This window comes from Spinacia oleracea, chromosome 1 (assembly GCF_020520425.1).
Source record: "Spinacia oleracea cultivar Varoflay chromosome 1, BTI_SOV_V1, whole genome shotgun sequence".
In the NCBI taxonomy this organism is placed as follows: domain Eukaryota; kingdom Viridiplantae; phylum Streptophyta; class Magnoliopsida; order Caryophyllales; family Amaranthaceae; genus Spinacia; species Spinacia oleracea.
Window position 1 is genome coordinate 89,602,461 of NC_079487.1, and position 21,416 is coordinate 89,623,876.

Genomic DNA, 21,416 nt, shown 5'->3' on the forward strand with positions numbered 1-21,416 from the left:
AATACAGGGCTATTGGTCCTTTAATGGAGGGGACTACACCAAGTTCGCCTATGAACTTCCTTAGCCATATAGCTTCCTTTGTTGCTTCATGTGCAACAATGTACTCCGCTTCAGTTGTAGAATCCGCAATGGTGCTTTGCTTAGCACTTTTCCAGCTTACTGCACCTCCGTTGAGGCAGAAGACAAACCCAGACTGTGATCTGAAATCATCTTTGTCGGTTTGGAAACTTGCGTCCGTATAGCCTTTAACAATTAATTCATCATCTCCACCATAGACTTTGTCATCTTTGTGCCTTTTCAGGTACTTCGGAATATTCTTGGCAGCAGTCCAATACGCCTCTCCTGGGTCTGACTGGTATCTGCTCGTAGCACTGAGTGCGTACGCAACATCCGGGCCTGTACATATCATAGCATACATTATTGAACCAATCAATGATGCATATGGAATCCCATTCATTCGTCTACGCTCATCAAGTGTTTTTGGGCACTGAGTCTTGCTTAGAGTTATTCCATGAGACATGGGTAGGTAGCCTCGCTTGGAGTCTGCCATCTTGAACCTATCAAGCACCTTATTGATATAAGTGCTTTGACTAAGTCCAATCATCTTTTTAGATCTATCTCTGTAAATCTTGATGCCCAATATGTATTGTGCTTCTCCTAGATCCTTCATCAAAAAACATTTCCCAAGCCAAATCTTGACAGAGTTCAACATAGGAATGTCATTTCCGATAAGTAATATGTCGTCGACATATAATACTAGGAAAGCAATTTTTCTCCCACTGACCTTCTTGTATACACAAGATTCGTCTGCGTTCTTGATGAAACCAAAGTCACTGACTGCTTCATCAAAACGTATATTCCAGCTCCTTGATGCCTGCTTCAATCCATAGATTGATTTCTTTAGCTTGCATACCTTTTTAGCATTCTTTGGATCCTCAAAACCTTCAGGCTGTGTTATAAACACAGTTTCTGTTAAAACGCCGTTTAAGAAAGCAGTTTTGACATCCATCTGCCATATTTCGTAATCGTAATATGCAGCGATTGCTAACATTATCCGAATAGACTTTAGCATTGCAACTGGTGAAAAGGTTTCATCGTAATCCACACCGTGGACTTGCCAATAACCTTTTGCAACCAATCTAGCTTTGAAAACTTCAAGTTTCCCATCCTTGTCCTTTTTCAGTTTGAAAACCCATTTGCTTCCAATGGCTTGGTAGCCATCTGGCAAATCGACCAAATCCCATACTTGGTTTTCAGACATGGAGTCTAATTCAGATTGCATGGCTTCTTGCCATTGCTTGGAGCTAGGGCTCGTCATAGCTTGTTTGTAAGTCGCAGGTTCATCACTTTCAAGTAATAGAACATCATAGCTCTCGTTCGTCAAAATACCTAAGTACCTTTCCGGTTGAGATCTATATCTTTGCGATCTACGCGGGGTAACATTTCTGGATTGACCATGATTCTAACCAGATACTTCTAAAGATCTCTGAGTTTCATCCTGAATGTCATCTTGAGCATTCTCTACAGTTTGTTGTTCGACTCGAATTTCTTCGAGGTCTACTTTTCTCCCACTTGTCATTTTGGAAATGTGATCTTTCTCCAAAAAGACACCATCTCGAGCAACAAACACTTTGTTCTCAGATGTATTGTAGAAGTAATACCCCTTTGTTTCCTTTGGATAGCCCATAAGGATACATTTGTCAGATTTCGGATGAAGTTTGTCTGAAATTAATCGCTTGACGTATACTTCACATCCCCAAATCTTAAGAAAAGAAACATTTGGAGGCTATCCAAACCATAACTCATATGGAGTCTTTTCGACAGCTTTAGACGGAGCTCTATTTATAGTGAGTGCAGCTGTATTTAGTGCATGTCCCCAAAATTCTAATGGAAGTTCGGCCTGACCCATCATTGACCTGACCATGTCTAGCAAGGTTATGTTCCTCCGTTCCGACACACCATTCCATTGTGGTGTTCCAGGGGGAGTCAATTCTGATAGAATTCCACATTCTTTCAGATGGTCATCAAATTCATAGCTCAGATATTCACCGCCTCTATCATACCGCAGTGCCTTAATCTTCTTGCCTAATTGATTCTCTACTTCACTCTGAAATTCCTTGAATTTGTCAAAGGATTCAGACTTATGCTTCATTAGGTAGACATAACCATATCTACTGAAGTCATCAGTGAAAGTGATAAAGTAGCTGAAACCACCTCTAGCATTTGTACTCATTGGTCCACATACATCTGTATGGATTAAACCCAATAGTTCAGTTGCTCTTTCTCCAACTTTAGAGAAAGGTTGCTTTGTCATTTTGCCAAGTAAACATGATTCGCATTTACCATAATCCTCTAAGTCAAATGGTTCTAGAATTCCTTCCCTTTGAAGTCTTTCTAAGCGTTTCAAGTTTATATGGCCTAATCGACAATGCCATAGATAGGTGAGATCTGAATCATCCTTTTTGGCCTTTTTGGTATTTATGTTATAAACTTGTTTGTCGTGATCTAATAAATAAAGTCCTTTGACTAATCTAGCAGATTCATAAAACATCTCTTAAAAATAAAACGAACAACTATTGTCTTTTATTAAAAAGGAAAATCCCTTAGCATCTAAGCAAGAAACTGAAATCATGTTTTTAGTAAGACTTGGAACATGGAAACATTCTTCCAGTTCCAAAACTAGCCCGGAGGGCAACGACAAATAATAAGTTCCTACAGCTAATGCAGCAATCCGTGCTCCATTTCCCACTCGTAGGTCGACTTCACCCTTGCTCAACTTTCTACTTCTTCTTAGTCCATGTGGATTGGAACATAAGTGTGAGCCACAACCTGTATCTAATACCCAAGAAGTTGAATTAGCAAGTATACAGTCTATAACGAAAATACCTGAAGATGGAACGACTGTTCCGTTCTTCTGATCTTCCTTTAGCTTCAAGCAATCTCTCTTCCAATGCCCCTTCTTCTTGCAGTAGAAGCATTCGGATTCAAAAGTGGGTTGACTGGCCTTCCTCTTTTCAGACTTGGCGCCAGTTTGCTTAGTTGGGCTGGCCTTGTTGCCACCTTTCTTAGCATTCCTCTTCTTTCCAGATTTCTTGAACTTGCCCCCACGCACCATAAGAACATCTTGCTTATCACTTTTGAGCGTCTTTTTAGCGGTTTTCAGCATACCGTGAAGCTCAGTGAGCGTTTTGTCCAGACTATTCATACTGTAGTTCAGTTTAAACTGATCATACCCGTTATGAAGAGAATGGAGGATGGTGTCTACAGCCATTTCCTGAGAGAATTGTTGATCCAGCCGACTCATATTCTCAATGAGTCTAATCATTTTGAGAACATGTGGACTTACGGGCTCGCCTTTCTTAAGCTTGGTCTCAAGAATTTGCCTATGAGTCTCGAATCTTTCGACTCGAGCCAGATCTTGGAACATGTTCTTCAACTCACTGATGATTGTGAAAGCATCTGAGTTGATGAACGTTTTCTGCAGATCTGCACTCATGGTGGCGAGCATTAGACATTTCACATCCTTGTTGGCATCAATCCAATGATTGAGGGCTGCCTGAGTGACCCCGTCGCATGCGGCTTCGGGCATCGCCTCTTCCAGGACATACTCCTTTTCTTCCTGCATAAGAACTATTTGCAAGTTCCTTTGCCAGTCAAGGAAGTTTTTCCCACTCAACTTCTCCTTTTCGAGAATTGATCGAATGTTGAATGAATTGTTGTTTGCCATAATAAAAACTACAATTGAAAAGAATAAACAAATAAATAACCATTCACAGTTTCTCTTAATAAACTTAAATTCTAGCATACATGCATAATTCAATGTTCATTAAGCATTTTATTCAAGTTATGTGTTCCGGCAGGTGTGAATAAAATGATTCCAAGATCCTAAAATCATTGAAGAATTAAGCACAGTTTGTCGACTTAATCCTAAAACATCTTAGGTAAGCAAAAGCCTTTTGCTAATAGTCTAGAAACTATTCTTGGTTGATAGGTACGTCTAAGAACTTATTAGGTAAACCTATCGATTTTGCCACGACATAAAAGGACTCCTTACTTATATCGTTGAGTTTCACCAAAACTAACATGTACTCACAATTATTTGTGTACCTTGCCCCTTTAGGACCAATAAGTAACACCTCGCTGAGCGAAAACTATTACTAGATTGATGTAAAGGATATCCAAGCAAGTGTATATTTTGGCATGGCACCTTTTAACTCAATTTTTAAGTTTGGAACTTAAGGCTCTTACTATGTTGGTTAGATTTTAAGTGAACTAAAATCCTTAATCATGCAACATAATCAAGCTTTGATCTCATGCATATTTAAGACATATTTAAAAGCAATAAATAACTTAAAACATGCATAAGATAAATGTGATCTAGTATGGCCCGACTTCATCTTGAAGCTTCAACTTCAAAGTCCGTCTTGAAAATCTCCGTGGGAGGCACCATTTTCTTCAAATAGGATAAGCTATAATTAAAACTAATTACAACTATTTGATGGTACGCAGACCATGTTTGAATTGAAAAACAATTTTGGTACTTTAGACCAATTACATTTAAATTAATGGCACGCAGACCATATTTTCTATCCTATTTGGGCCATACTAGTCACTTCATAACCTGCAAAACAGTACATATACAATATATACCATTCACCCATTCATTATCATGAATGGCCCACATAGCTGGTTAGTAAAACACATTATGCATCACATAAACATTTGCAGCAATTAATCAAGGGCACCAATAATCTACAAATTATTCAGTCCTTATTAATTCTAATCAAGTTGTTTTAACCTTAAGGATTTGTAGACCTAATCAAGAGTTTATGACTAAAAGGGCTCCCACTTAAACCAATAAATTCATATGCTTTACTAATTTTAAACATAAAAATGTATTTCTAGTCTAACCGGAAACATACAAATTTAATTAAAATTTAAAACTCATATAAATTTATAATTGAATCCGCTGATTTAATTTATTTTTCAGTCGTATTTAAATTAATTCATGATTTTAATTTTAGTAAAATAATTAGAATAAATAAAATTTATTATAATTACAATATTCAAAATTAAAATCCAAGAAAATAATTTAAATTATTAATTTTAAAATTAATTAAAATTACGAAAACTGAAAATTTCAAATTAAAATTTTAAAACGATCTAATCGTAACGCAACAACCCCACGCAACGCACAGCCATGGGCCACACGCACACAGCCATCGCTGGCCATGTGCGCGCAGCCCATGCGTTGCGTCACATCGCTGCTGCTCACCATCGCAAGGCGCGCACCAGCGCTCGTCGCAACAAGCACGCTGCTCACCATCGTTGGGCGCAGCGCTCGTCGCACGCGCACGCTGCTCACCATCGTTGGGCGCAGCGCTCGTCGCACGCTTGCGCGAGGCAGTGCGCGCTGTGGCGCAGCTCGCTTGCTGCCCACACGCGACTGCTCGTGCCTTGCTCTTGCCCTTTCCCATGCGCCCATTGCACACAGCCCACGACACAAGGCAGGGCTGTTGCCTTGTGCTCGTGCACCATGCCCTTGCTCGCTGCATTCGTACCGCATGGGCGACGAGCTCCCTTGCTCGTCGTCGCATGCCTGCACTATACAACACCCCTTAAGGGTAACACGTAGCGTCCATTGCTTTGTGCGTGCAAGTTATATGAGTGAATCGCATAAAAAAAATTTATTTTCAAAATTAATGACAAATTAATAAATCATATTAATTTCATACTTTTAGGGCGAAAAATCGAAAATTTATTAATTTATTGATTTCCGATTAACATGGATTCAAGTCTAGGTCATAAAAATTTAAAATTTAACATAAATTTACAATTTTTATGGTGGTTTTTAATCATAGGTATTGTTTTTGTGAAGAAAATGCTAAGTGTGAAAATAGGGGAAGCCTCTTCAACCAGGCTGTCGTTTTCCTCCAATCGGTTGTGGTTTGTCCTACAAAAACGGCAAACGTAAACTGGCTCGGGGGGGGTTCCCGAGAAAACCCTCTCCGACGCTCAAGTCAGTTCTTGTAGAGAGAGAAAGTAGTGAGAGAGTCAGTGTGGGAATAATTGCATACCTGAGTAATGATTAGGTGAGACATATTTATAGTAATGCAAGATGGCATACTTAGTAAATATGGGCAAGTGTAGGGGTGCAAAATCTTGGGCCTGTAGGAGGCTGAGATATGGGCCCCTAAGTTCTGGTCTGAGCCCATCAAAAGGTTTGTGCTTGAGGGTATTTTTAGTAATTTCCCCTAGAAGGGTATTTTGGTAATTTGTGTAAAAGTGGGTCCCACAGGGGGCCCGAACATTAGCCCCACGCCAAATATACGAGACTAGTCGTTCGAGGGTTGTGTGTTTGGCGGATTAAAAAGTAGTAATTGATAGGGTAATATGTGGTTAATGATAATACTCCTTAGAGTTGATAAAATAGGTGAAAAATATGCCAAGTATTTGTAGTTTTGTGGGTTTATAAAAATATGGCGGTTGGTTTTGAGTGGGGCGGGTAATATACACTTATTGGCGTAGGAATGGAGTTGACAACATTGGTGGAGGATGCATAAATGTTTGTGGGGCTATGTTTTGGTGGATGATGCATGCAAGGTCTTAATGCTTTTTGAGTGGAAATGTTTTGACAACATGTTTTCTTTGGCTTTTGCGTAAAAGCCAAAAGATTTAGATTAGAGTTTAATATTTGTGGGCACATGGCTGCCATTTTGACTTGGCGAGTGTTTTCCTTCAGTACGTAGTAATACCTCATGGGAATATGGCTGCCATTTAATGCGCGCGGGCGGGGCTTCTACTTGAGTAACGCGCATGGTTGTTGGTTGCGCATGTGTTGCGTATCGGGCGAATGATACCCGCATATGGCTGTTGTTTTGGGCGAGCTGTGTTGCTCCTTGTCTCCTTTACGAGAGCACGTGGTTGTCGTTTGTCGTTGAACTCGTGCCTGATATTTTCCGCGCACAAAATGGCGCACAGGCTGTTGTTTATCGTAAACCCTTGGCGTGTTGGTTGATCGTATGTACGCGTGGCTACCGTTTTGCACCCTTGGGCCTTTAGTTTTCGTGCCATGGGTAGGTTTTTCGGTCTAAGCCCGATGTTGGGCGGTTGTTTTTCAGGACCCGAGGAGTTAGATTTTTTCTAAGTATGGGAGTATCTTTGTGTTTGTGAGCTCGCCTTACCCCATGTGTGGGCATTTCGTGCATTGTTGGCTGCTCTTGCTCGCCTAGTAGGTGGCCTGATCTCGTGCTTGTGCAACCCGGGTGAGTGCGCATTATGGGCCGACATCGGGAGCTTGCAAGGTGAGCTGTGCGGGCGTGGCTGCTCTTGCCCGTACACGATGCTAGTGCAAGACGGCGTGGCTGTTGATTTTGTTGGGCTTGGCTGTCCTTTCTTGGTCCAACTAAGCTGTTGATGCCTATACAAGGGGCTATTGATCGTTGCACATGGTGTGGCTGCTATGTACTCAACGTATGTCCATGGAGAGAGACATTCGGTTGAGCCGTGTTACGCACGGGACAGGTTGATCGAAAGTAAGGCACGTGCAAGGCTGTTGTTTGCTCCGCGAGACGTGCACACGGGATGTCGGGGCTGCTGGTTGTTAATACTTGCCTAAGGGACGCGCGGGCTGTCACTTGTCGCGTGGTGATGGGCGCTCGTCGTCGTAGTTGTGCTCCACACATGTTGTGTGAGGCGAGGGCGTGTCAAGGCTGCTACCTCTTGCATTTGGGTAGGTGACGTAGGCGCATAAGGTGTCACTGATTTTGGGGCGTTCGTTCTTTTTTTTTTTTTTGTCGAGCCATGTAAAATGATGGCTGATGGTTTTTTATTTTGTTTGTGTTTTGGGGATTGTTTTTGTGAGTTTGTTTAGTGAGTGTGAGGGTAGGCCAAGGCCAAGGCTAGGTGGCTTCTACTCGCCGCACATGATGGTGCGATGGCTTCTACTTGTCGCATATGATGGTGCGATGGCTTCTACTTGTCGCACATGATGGTGCGATGGCTTCTACTCGCCGCACATGATGGTGTCGTGGCTTTTACTCGCCGCACATGATGGTGCCATGGCTTCTACTTTCCGCACATGATTGTGCCATGGCTCCTACTTGACACACATGATGGTGCCATGGCTTCTACTTATGGTGCCATGGCTTCTACTTGTCGCACATGATGGTGTCGTGGCTTTTACTCGCCGCACATGATGGTGCCATGTATTCTACTTTTCGCACATGATTGTGCCATGGCTTCTACTTGCCACACACATGATGGTGCCATGGCTTCTACTTATGGTGCCATGGCTTCTACTTTCCGCACATGACTTAGATAAATTTTGATAAGTATGGGAATGGGCTGTTGTTCTCCAAAGGAGCTAATGAGCCCCATGCTTGGGCGAACGACGATGCGCCATTCTTGAAAATGACTTAGATATTTTTGCTAAGTATGGGAATGGGTTGTTGTTCTCCAAATGGACTAATGAGCCCCATGCTTGGGCGAACGATGATGCGCCATTCTTGAAAATGACTTAGATTATTTTGCTAAGTATGGGAATGGGCTTCTGTTCTCCAAAGGGACTAATGAGCCCCATGTTTGGGCGAACGATGATGCACCATTCTTGAAAATGACTTAGATTATTTTGCTAAGTATGGGAATGGGCTGCTGTTCTCCAAAGGGACTAATGAGCCTCATGCTTGGGCGAACGATGATGCGCCATTCTTGAAAATGACTTAGATTATTTTGCTAAGTATGGGAATGGGCTGTTGTTCTCCAAAGGAGCTAATGAGTCCCTTGCTTGGGCGAACGATGATGCGCCATTCTTGAAAATGACTTAGATTATTTTGCTAAGTATGGGAATGGGCTGTTGTTCTCCAAATGGACTAATGAGCCCCATGCTTGGGCGAACGATGATGCGCCATTCTTGAAAATGACTTAGATTATTTTGCTAAGTATGGGAATGGGTTGTTGTTCTCCAAAGGAGCTAATGAGCCCCATGTTTGGGCGAATGATGATGCGCCATTCTTGAAAATGACTTAGATTATTTTGATAAGTATGGGAATGGGTTGTTGTTCTCCAAAGGGACTAATGAGCCCCATGCTTGGGCGAACGATGAAGCACCATTCTAGAAAATGACTTAGATTATTTCACTAAGTATGAGTTCATGTGCTTGAACTTGGCTTGTCTTTTCCTTTTGACGTGTGTTGCGCTTGCATGGCCAATGTTTGGCTTCTACTTACAACATTCTAGAAACGAAATTTGCTAAGTAATATTACTGGTCGAGCTCTTTACTATTGCCTTGAAGATATAAAGCTTTGTTTACAATTATGGGATGTTATTTAGCCTATGGCGGGCTTACATGTATCTTACCCCCACTTTCATCATTGAAAACTATGGTTGTGAGCTATAAAGCTAAGTACTTTTGAGAAAGGGAGAAATTCTTAGGAGATTGAACATAAAACCTTCTAAGGTTGTCGGCGTTCCATGGGCGAGGGAGGGGCTTGCCTTCAGGAGTTTCGAGTCTTTTCTGGCTTGGCTTTCTTGGCCAGTGGCTGGGGGGTACTTGTCCCTCTCTTGAGGCTGTTAACATAGCATCGCCTGCCCACTTGTTGATCCCCAAATATTTTTCCCACGGAGCCATCTTCCAACTCAAGCTGCATGAGAAGTTGGTACACAGAGATTGCGGCTTTTATTTTGCTTAGTAGAGGTCGGCCTAAGATGATGTTGTATGGTAGGGAGATGTCCACGACAAGAAAGTCTACCAACAACCGTCTTCCCTTGTTTTTAGGACCCAACCTGACAGGTAGCTTGATGGTGCCTTGAGGATGGACGGCTTGACCTCCAAATCCAATGAGTGGCTGGGAGATGGTTTTCAGATCATCTTTGGAATACTTGAGCCCTTCTAGACACTTTAGAGTAATGATGTCGGCGGATGATCCATTATCCACTAACACTCTCCCTACCGTTGAGTTAGCGACTTTCATCTCGATGACCAGCGGATCGTCATGGGACTCTTGAATTGGATGGCTAGTGTTCCCACCAAATGTCATCACCGGGGCTGTTTGAGAAGCCGATGCCACTTTTAGGACTTGATGTTCCAGTTCCCACAAGCTATCCTTCGCCTTGCTCACAGACCCGCCTGTTGCCAAGCCTCCGGCTATCACTCCAATGTAGTCTCCCGTATCATCACTAAGGGACTCCTTTTCTTTGGCTTTTGCTTTTGGGGGAGGATTCTTCCTTAAGTAATTATTCAGCTTGCCCTTGTCAGCCAAGTGATCCAGTGCCTTTTTCAGCTCCCTACCGTTCTTTGTGGTGTGCCCGCACTCGTGGTGAAACTCACACCAAAGTGACTTGTCTCGCTTTGCTTCGGGCATACGGATTGCAGGTGGCTTAGGGAGGATGTCTTTTCCTTTGAGATCAAGGTAAATCTCCCGCCTATTGCGGTTGTACCTCGGATCCTCACCATGGTCATCAACCATAACTGACTTTTTGAGGGAGGGCTGAGTTTGGTCGTGGCTGCCGTTTGGTCTTGGCTTTTGTTTTTGCCTTGTTCCACTCTCACCACCCCAATTGATCTTACAAATATCTGTGGCTTGAATGTGCATTTGAGCCTTCTCCATTGCTTCCTCGGGGTTGGACACCCCGGACTTGATCAATTCAAACTTGAAGTCATCTGGCTGAAGACCTGCCAAGAGGGATGCGAACTTGGTTTCGTCCTTGAGATTGTGTATCTTTAGGACTTCTTCATTGAATCTCTTAATATAATCGCGAAGGGTCTCCGTCTCTCCCTGTCTGACTGCCATTAAGTTGACACTTGTCTTTTGGTGCCTCCGACCCGCCGCGAATTGGCTGATGAAAATCTTTTCAAGCTCACTGTAGCTCTTGATGCTTCCCTTTGGTACGTGTTTGTTGAACCATATAAGGGCAAGACCCTTCAAGGTGGTTGGAAAGTACCTTCACCAAGTAGCTCCGCATCCAGTCTGAACGTTCATTTGAGCCGCATAGGCGGCCATGTGTTCTTCTGGATCCGTAGTTCCATCGAAAGGCTCGATGGTAGGGACCTTCACTTTGTCTCGGCGAGGGGTGTTCATTATTTCTTGGGAGAAGGAAGTGAGAGCCTCTTGCAATGAGGAAGTATGCATGTGCCTATCAGTTCTTGGTGGAGGGGAGTCCCATCTTCCCCTTGGGGAGGTATGCCTACCTCTACTCTCTAGGAGAGGCGAGTATGTTCGCTCACGGCGTGGAGGGCTCCTTCCTATTCTTGAGAGTGAACGATACCTAGGGCGATGAGAGGATGAATGAGCCCCTGGCTGTTGATCGGGGAGTGAAACCCTTGTCCTGGGAGAACGACCTCTAGCCCGGCTAGGGGGTGAGTGACGTCTCCTTGTGGGAGAAGGTGAGTGCCTCCTGAGAGATGTCCTTCGGGAGCTGACCTCGATCGGTCCGACTGGCTTTGAAGGAGTGGGGTGGTCTCGTGCGGAGGCCGTAGTCTTGGCACTAGAGGGGGGTAGACCTCGGGTGATCCTATCATTCCTGATGGCTTCTCTGGCTTGTTTGAGGCGCCTTCGGTGCAAGAGGTCTCTGAAGGAAATAATGCCCTTGGTCCAAGTATGCATTCTATGTTAAGTCTAATAAGTGCGGTTCAGTATTAATTAACAAGTTAATAATTCAGTGAGATCAAGTGAGCTGAATGCCTAGCTAGAGGCCGCTTCAGTTCAAGTGGAATTAATGATATTAATCCACAGCTTACTCTTGACTGAACCCGTAGGGTCACACAAATAGTACGTAAACGGATCAAGTATTTAATGGCATTAAATACTCTATCTATGGATATTCGGAATCGACGGATCTTGGTTTCAGTGGGAGCTGAGATCGTCACAAGCAAGAAATGAATACTTCGGAAACGATGATATTGCCGGAAACGGAAATATGGATCGTATCGGAAATATAAATATCATCCAAGTCGTAGATGTTGCCGGAAACGGAAACATGGTACGTATCGGAAAATATTATCGAAAATGGAAATATTACCGGAATCGGAAATATTGCCGGAAACGGAAATATTGTCAGAATCGGAAATATTATCGGAATCGGAAAATAATTCCGGAAACGGAAATATTAAATATTTGTTCGAAACGGAAATTAATTCCGGAATCGGAAATATTAAATATTGTTCGTATCGGAAATGAATTCCGAAAATCGGGAATTTTATCGGAAGCGTATCATACGAATAAGCATCGGACGAGGCCTGCCGGACGAAGGCCCAGCACGAAGCCTGGCCATCGCCCAGCAAGCAATGGCGCGCACAACACAGCCCAAGGCTGCGGCAGGCCTACCGCAAGGCAGGCCCAGCGCGCAGCTTAGGCCATGGCAGCCTCGTGGGCTGCGGTAGCTCGCATGGGCTTCGTGGGCGTGTGGGCTGTGCGCGGGCATGGCCTGCATGCTTGCGGGTGATGCTCGTGTGTGTGTTTGTGTCCATGCATAATTCCTAAAACTATTAGGATTTGATGTATGATTAAATTCCTATTCCTATTAGGATTATTTAATTAAATAGAGTCCTTGTAGGATTCTAAGTTTAATTAAATCGTATCCTACTAGGATTCCAGTTCCCTTTCCAAACCTCTATAAATAAGGGCCTAGGGTCATAATTTATACGAACGATTGAAGTATTCAAAGGATAAGTTTTTGAAATAAAATTCAGCCACACTCTTGCACAATAATAACCGAAATTCCTAAGCACCTTAAGGGCGATTCTAGTTGGTCAATCTTGAGGCGGATCCGGACGTACTGTGGACTATCTACGGAGGGACGACACTTGGAGTCCTAAAGACTTGTTCTTGTTCGGTTCGGGCGCAGCTAGGGAAGGCACGCTACAAAGTGTATGCATCTATACTATGCTAAATGATTATGTGTAAATAATATGCTTTCCTGGCTTTATGGTTTTTCCGCATGATTTATGTATTGTCATATGTATCATAACCTAACAGTGGTATCACGAGCCTCTTATTATTTTCATAATCTAAATTGCATGAACATGGTTAAATATTACAAATTTGCAAGAATTAAAAAGGGGTGATTAATTTTCGTAATTGTTAATTAATTGCAAATTGCGTTTATTTAATTATACGTACGCAGTTTTTCGGCAGTTTCTTCGTTACTCATCCAAATCGAGTGATTTTTGTGTCAATTCCGCATGTAAAAGGCATTCTAAAATTTTGACAAAAATAATATTTTTCGGCCGAACCCAGAATTCTCAAATTCGAAGCCTAACTATGACTTTTCGAAGGTTTTAGTTTTTCGAATGCAAAATTTCGTAAATTTAAGATGTTAAATTAAATATTTGCGATTCTTGTTGATAAATATTGAATTTTTGATTGACCTACTGTATAGGTTTAACAAGTTTGAATGCCTAGCCTTGTTAATTATGGAATCTAATTTGTAATTATGATTAATTTGTTTAAAATTGGAATAATTTAGAATTAATTTGATTTTCATAATTAGTTATAATTAAATTAGATACCTATGATTAAAAACCACCATAAAAATTGTAAATTTGTGTTAAATTTTAAATTTTTATGACCTAGACTTGAATCCATGTTAATCGGAAATCAATTAAATAATAAATTTTCGATTTTTCGCCCTAAAATTATGAAATTAATATTATTTATTAATTTGTCATTAATTTTGAATATAAATTTTTAATTTTTATGCGATTCGCTCATATAACTTGCACGCACAAAGCAATGGACGCTACGTGTTACCCTTAAGAGGTGTTGTATAGTGCGGGCATGCGACGACGAGCAAGGGAGCTCGTCGCCCATGCGGTACGAATGTAGCGAGCAAGGGCATGGTGCACGAGCACAAGGCAGCAGCCCTGCCTTGTGTCATGAACTGTGAGCAATGGGCGCATGGGCAGGGGCGAGAGCAAGGCACGAGCAGTCGCGTGTGGGCAGCAAGCGTGCTGCGCCACAGCGCGCACTGCCTCGAGCAAGCATGCGGAGCCTCGCGCGCAGCGAGCGCAAGCTCGCGTGCCACGAGCGCTACGCACAGCGTCGATGGCTCGCGCGCAGCGAGCGCCAGCTCTCATACTGCTGCCTCGTGCGATGAGCGCAAGCTCGCGTGCGGGAAAGGCAGACGCGCAGCGAGCGATGGCTCGCATAAATCGAGCGCTGGGGCGCGCAGCGAGCACCAGCTCGCGTATTCGATTGATGCCTTGCGATGGTGAGCAGCAGCGATGCGACGCAGCGCATGGGCTGCGCGCACATGGCCAGTGTTGGTTGTGTGCGTGTGGCCCATGGGCGTGCGTTGCGTGGGATTGTTGCGTTGCGATTAGATCGTTTTGAAATTTTAATTTGAAATTTTCAGTTTACGTAATTTTAATTAATTTTAAAATTAATAATTTAAATTATTTTCTTGGATTTTAATTTTGAATATTGTAATTATAATAAATTTTATTTATTCTAATTATTTTACTAAAATTAAAATCATGAATTAATTTAAATACGACTGAAATTAAATTAAACTTTTTGGATTCAATTATAAATTTATATGAGCTTTAAATTTTAATTAAATTTGTATGTTTCCGGTTAGACTAGAAATACATTTTTATGTTTAAAATTAGTAAAGCATATGAATTTATTGGTTTAAGTGGGAGCCCTTTTTAGTCATAAACTCTTGATAAGGACTGAATAATTTGTAGATTATTGGTTCCCTTGATTAATTGCTGCAAATGTTTATGTGATGCATAATGTGTTTTACTAACCAGCTATGTGGGCCATTCATGATAATGAATGGGTGAATGGTATATATTGTATATGTACTGTTTTGCAGGTTATGAAGTGACTAGTATGGCCCAAATAGGATAGAAAATATGGTCTGCGTACCATTAATTTGAATGTAATTGGTCTAAAGTACCAAAGTTGTTTTTCAATTCAAATATGGTCTGCGTACCATCAAATAGTTGTAATTAGTTTTAATTATAGCTTATCCTATTTGAAGAAAATGGTTCCTCCCATGGAGATTTTCAAGACGGACTTTGAAGTTAAAGCTTCAAGATGAAGTCGGGCCATACTAGATCACATTTATCTTATGCATGTTTTGAGTTATTTATTGCTTTTAAATATGTCTTAAAATGCATGAGATCAAAGCTTGATTATGTTGCATGATTAAGAATTTTAGTTCACTTAAAATCTAACCAACATAGTAAGAGCCTTAAGTTCCAAACTTAAAAATTGAGTTAAAAGGTGCCATGCCAAAATGTACACTTGCTTGAATATCCTTTACATCAATCTAGTAATAGTTTTCGCTCAGCGAGGTGTTACTTATTGGTCCTAAAGGGGCAAGGTACACAAATAATTGTGAGTACATGTTAGTTTTGGTGAAACTCAACGATATAAGTAAGGAGTCCTTTTATGTCGTGGCAAAATCGATAGGTTTACCTAATAAGTTCTTAGACGTACCTATCAACCAAGAATAGTTTCTAGACTATTAGCAAAATGATTTTGCTTACCTAAGATGTTTTAGGATTAAGTCGACAAACTGTGCTTAGTTCTTCAATGATTTTAGGATCTTGGAATCATTTTATTCACACCTGCTGGAACACATAACTTGAATAAAATGCTTAATGAACATTGAATTATGCATGTATGCTAGAATTTAAGTTTATTAAGAGAAACTGTGAATGGTTATTTATTTGTTTATTCTTTTCAATTGTAGTTTTAAATATGGCAAACAACAATTCATTCAACATTCGATCAATTCTCAAAAAGGAGAAGTTGAGCGGGAAAAACTTCCTTGACTGGCAAAGGAACTTGCAAATAGTTCTTATGCAGGAAGAAAAGGAGTATGTCCTAGAAGAGGCGATGCCCGAAGCCGCAGGCGACGGGTGTTAGGTTATGATACATATGACAATTCATAAATCATGCGGAAAAAACCATAAAGCCAGGAAAACATATTATTTACACATAATCATTTAGCATAGTTTAGATGCATACTCTTTGTTGTGTGCCTTCCCTAGCTGCGCCCGAACCGAACAAGAACAAGTCTTTAGGACTCCAAGTGTCGTCCCTCCGTAGATAGTCCACAGCACGTCCGGATCCGCCTTAAGATTGACCAACTAGAATCGCCCTTAAGGTACTACTTATTTTCGGCTAAATGGGCAAGAGTTATGGCTGATTTTTCTGCTTAAAAATCCTAGCTTTGAATACTTGAAAAGTTATGTATAAATAATGACCCTAGGCCCTTATTTATAGAGGTATGGAAAAGGAATTGGAATCCTATTAGGATACTAATTTATTTAATTAGAATCCTGCTAGGACTCTATTTAAATAAACTTTATCTAATAGGTTTAGGATTTAATCTTTTATCGAATCCCTTAGGATTCGCACACGAGCATCGCCAAGCACCGTACACCCGCGCAGGCCTTGCGGCCCACGCTGAGCGCACAGCGCTCGGCCCATGCTACTGTTCGCGCGCGCCCATGGCTTCGGCTGGGCCTGGCTTGCGCTGGGCCTGGTCGAGGCTTTGGCGTGTGTTGGTGATGCGTGTGGCTTGCTGGGCGATGGCCTGGCTTCGTGCTGGCCTTCGTCTAGCGAGCCTCGTCCGATGCTAATTCGTACGATACGCTTTCGATTAAATTCCCGATTCCGGAATTTATTTCCGATACGAACAATATTTAATATTTCCGATTCCGGAATTAATTTCCGTTTCGAACAAATATTTAATATTTCCGTTTCCGGAATTATTTTCCGATTCCGATAATATTTCCGTTTCTGACAATATTTCCGTTTCCGGCAATATTTCCGATTCCGGCAATATTTCCATTTCCGATAATATTTTCCGATACGTACCATGTTTCCGTTTCCGGCAACATCTACGACTTGGATAATATTTATATTTCCGATACGATCCATATTTCCGTTTCCGGCAATATCATCGTTTCCGGAGTATTCATTTCTTGCCTGTGACGATCTCAACTCCCACTGAAACCAAGATCCGTCGATTACGAATATCCTTAGATGGAGTATTTAATGCCATTAAATACTTGATCCGTTTACGTACTATTTGTGTGACCCTACGGGTTCAGTCAAGAGTAAGCTGTGGATTTAATATCATTAATTCCACTTGAACTGAAGCGGCCTCTAGCTAGGCATTCAGCTCACTTGATCTCACTGAATTATTAACTTGTTAATTAATACTGAACCGCATTTATTAGACTTAACATAGAATGCATACTTGGACCAAGGGCATTATTTCCTTCAGTCTCCCACTTGTCCTTAGGGACAAGTGTGCATTTCCTAATTCCTTTGTCGCTCGATGCTTGCTCTTGAACATAAGGTAAGAGTTGTCATCCTTATTATGTCCAGAGGTGTTCCTCGGTTTCAGAGTTCAACTGATCAAATAAACAGATAATCATAGCCTATGATTCATCCGAGCACGGCCATGCATTTCACAGTTTCTAGCTCTCCGAGTGGCCTTGTACAACTTTTAAGCATCTCATCCCGATTTATGGGAGGACAATCCCAATCTTGCGATCTTGAGATTAGACTTCGTTTGATAGGTGATTACCTGAGCGTTGCCTTTATAGCCTCCTTTTACGGTGCGACGGTTGGTCAACGTCAAAGCAACCAGTTCTCAAACAAGTAATCTCAAATCACTCAGGTATTGAGGATTTAGTGTCTAATAATTTTAATGAAATTTACTTATGAGAGATTTTCATCTCTTACAGTAAAGTTTCATAGGTCTTGTCCGATACTAGTCTTCCCAAAGTAAGTATCTATGCAAATGGTTATGACATTGCCATGTCCACATAGTTCAAGAAACAGAACTACTAGTCATCTTGCATTCTAATCGTCTAACGTTTTCTATGCGTCCAATTTTATAGAAAACTCCAACTAGGGACCATTTTCAACCTTTGACATTCAAGTTCACTTGATAGACATTTCTTAGTCACAGGACTGGTCCTGACAGTCTATCTTGAATACATCGTCAAATTGAAGGGACTCATCATTTAATAAACCACTAATTAAATGGAAAAATGAATTCTTTTCATTTGTTGTGAATGATTAACCAATAATGTTTTACAAAGATTTAAACTCTAAAACTTTAAAACATTAAACAGGGATATCAAAGCCATTCTCCAATATGCTTGATTCCCATAGCTGCAGTGTGCGAGTTGTGCTTCGCCTGCGGCAGAGGTTTAGTCAATGGATCTGATATGTTGTCATCAGTTCCAATCTTGTTTATCTCGACTTCTTTTCTTTCAACGAACTCTCGTAGAAGGTGAAATCTACGAAGTACATGCTTGACTCTCTGGTGGTGTCTAGGCTCCTTTGCCTGTGCAATAGCTCCGTTATTATCACAATACAGGGCTATTGGTCCTTTAATGGAGGGGACTACACCAAGTTCACCTATGAACTTACTTATCCATATAGCTTCCTTTGCTGCTTCATGTGCAGCAATGTACTCCGCTTCAGTTGTAGAATCCGCAATGGTGCTTTGCTTAGCACTTTTCCAACTTACTGCACCCCCGTTGAGGCAGAAGACAAACCCAGACTGTGATCTGAAATCATCTTTGTCGGTTTGGAAACTTGCGTCTGTATAGCCTTTAACAATTAATTCATCATCTCCACCATAGACCAGGAAGTCATCTTTGTGCCTTTTCAGGTACTTCAGAATATTCTTGGCAGTAGTCCAATGTGCCTCTCCTAGGTCTGACTGGTATCTGCTCGTAGCACTGAGTGCGTACGCAACATCCGGGCGTGTACATATTATAGCATACATTATTGAACCAATCAATGATGCATATGGATGTTAGGTTATGATACATATGACAATTCATAAATCATGCGGAAAAACCATTTAGCCAGGAATACATATTATTTACACATAATCATATAGCATAGTTTAGATGCATACTCTTTGTTGCGTGCCTTCCCTAGCTGCGCCCAAACCGAACAAGAACAAGTCTTTAGGACAAGTGTCGTCCCTCCGTAGATAGTCCACAGCACGTCCGGATCCGCCTTAAGATTGACCAACTAGAATCGCCCTTAAGGTACTAATAATTTTCGGCACTTTTAGGCAAGATATGTGACTGAATTTTTCTCTCAAAAACTCACTTTGAATACTTGAAACTCGTTATAAATTGTGAACCCAGGCCACATATTTATAGGGGTATGGAAAGAGAATTGGAATCCTACTAGGATACGAATTAATTAAATTAGAATCCTAGTGGAACTCTTATTTAATTAATTTATCGTTTAGGATTAGGAATTTAATCATTAAACGAATTCTATACGCTTTAGGATTCGAGTAACACACTTCGAGTAATACGCTAGCACCGCACGCAGGCCTTGCGGCCCACGCACAGCGCCAGCCCACTCGTCGCAGCCCCGCGCGCGCGCCCAAGCTTCGGCTGGGCCTGGCTTTTGCGCTGGGCCTGGTCGCATGCTTGGCGTGTGGTTGTTGCGCTTGGCTTGCTGGGCGATGGCCCCGGCTTTGTGCTGGGCCTTCGTCTGGCAGGCCTCGTCCGATGCTAATTCGTACGATGCGCTTCCGATTAAATTCTCGATTCCGGAATTCATTTCCGATACGAACAATATTTAATATTTCCGATTCCGGAATTAATTTCCGTTTCGAACAAATATTTAATATTTCCGTTTCCGGAATTATTTTCCGATTCCGATAATATTTCCGATTCTGACAATATTTCCGTTTCCGGTAATATTTCCGATTCCGGCAATATTTCCATTTCCGATAATATTTTCCGATATGTACCATGTTTCCGTTTCCGGCAACATCTACGACTTGGATAATATTTATATTTCCGATACGATCCATATTTCCGTTTCCGGCAATATCATCGTTTCCGGAGTATTCATTTCTTGCCTGTGACGATCTCAGCTCCCACTGAAACCAAGATCCGTCGATTCCGAATATCCATAGATGGAGTATTTAATGCCATTAAATACTTGATCCGTTTACGTACTATTTGTGTGACCCTACGGGTTCAGTCAAGAGTAAGCTGTGGATTAATATCATTAATTCCACTTGAACTGAAGCGGCCTCTAGCTAGGCATTCAGCTCACTTGATCTCACTGAATTATTAACTTGTTAATTAATACTGAACCGCATTTATTAGACTTAACATTGAATGCAGACTTGGACCAAGGGCATTATTTCCTTCAGTCTCCCACTTGTCCTTAGGGACAAGTGTGCATTTCCTAATTCCTTTGTCGCTCGATGCTTGCTCTTGAACATAAGGTAAGAGTTGTCATCCTTATTATGTCCAGAGGTGTTCCTTGGTTTCAGAGTTCAACTGATCAAATAAACAGATAATCATAGCCTATGATTCATCCGAGCACGGCCATGCATTTCACAGTTTCTAGCTCTCCGAGTGGCCTTGTACAACTTTTAAGCATCTCATCCCGATTTATGGGAGGACAATCCCAATCTTGCGATCATGAGATTAGACTTCGTTTGATAGGTGATTACCTGAGCGTTGCCTTTATAGCCTCCTTTTACGGTGCGACGGTTGGTCAACGTCAAAGCAACCAGTTCTCAAACAAGTAATCTCAAATCACTTAGGTATTGAGGATTTAGTGTCTAATAATTTTAATGAAATTTACTTATGACAGATTTTCATCTCTTACATTAAAGTTTCATAGGTCTTGTCCGATACTAGTCTTCCCAAAGTAAGTATCTATGCAAATGATTATGACATTGCCATGTCCACATAGTTCAAGAAACAGAACTACTAGTCATCTTGCATTCTAGTCGTCTAACATTTTCTATGCGTCCAATTTTATAGAAAACTCCGACTAGGGACCATTTTCAACCTTTGACATTCAAGTTCACTTGATAGACATTTCTTAGTCACAGGACTGGTCCTGACAGTCTATCTTGAATATATCGTCAAATTGAAGGGACTCATCATTTAATACTAAACCAAGATTAAATGGAATATGATAAATGTTCAACCCCAATGTTTTACAACCATAGGCCTCGAACCCATCTTTAAAACATTTCATGGAATTCAAAGCTATGCTTGATTTCCAGTGCTACAATGTGAGTGTTGCTTTCTCACTTGTTGCATAGGTTTAGTTATCATGCTTTTCCAATCTTAATATCTTTTTCATCGAATGATATTCGAGATAGGATGATAAGATCTTTTGAGTTTGTTTATTATGTGATCTAGTCTTTCTTACTTCGATAGTGGTTCTACGCATTTTGCAATGAAGAGCCATCAAGTTAGCAGACATGTGATCCACCAAAGTTCAATGAAGAACTCATTAATATAAACAACTCTGTTTTATTGCTTCTTAGGCAATAAGTACTTTTACTTCAACTGTTTAGGTTGCTAGTGATGCTTTGTTTGGATTTACTTATCCAAGCAGTTCACAGACATGTGGAAGACTTTCCAGCTGTATCTT

The 21,416-nt window shown here is 41.4% G+C and overlaps 1 protein-coding gene across 1 annotated transcript; it reads right to left on the minus strand.

Annotated features, from left to right (window-relative positions):
• Positions 1-9,494: 9,494 nt before the first annotated feature.
• LOC110780289 (uncharacterized) lies at positions 9,495-10,790 on the minus strand. The gene has a single exon (XM_021984711.1). It carries the CDS (start codon positions 10,788-10,790, stop codon positions 9,495-9,497), a length of 1,296 nt encoding a protein of 431 aa, XP_021840403.1.
• Positions 10,791-21,416: the final 10,626 nt, after the last annotated feature.

What these genes read in the sequence shown, in the direction of transcription:
- LOC110780289 (XM_021984711.1), bottom strand. Translation starts at nt 10,790, where the DNA reads ATGGCAGTCAGACAGGGAGAGACGGAGACCCTTCGCGATTATATTAAG.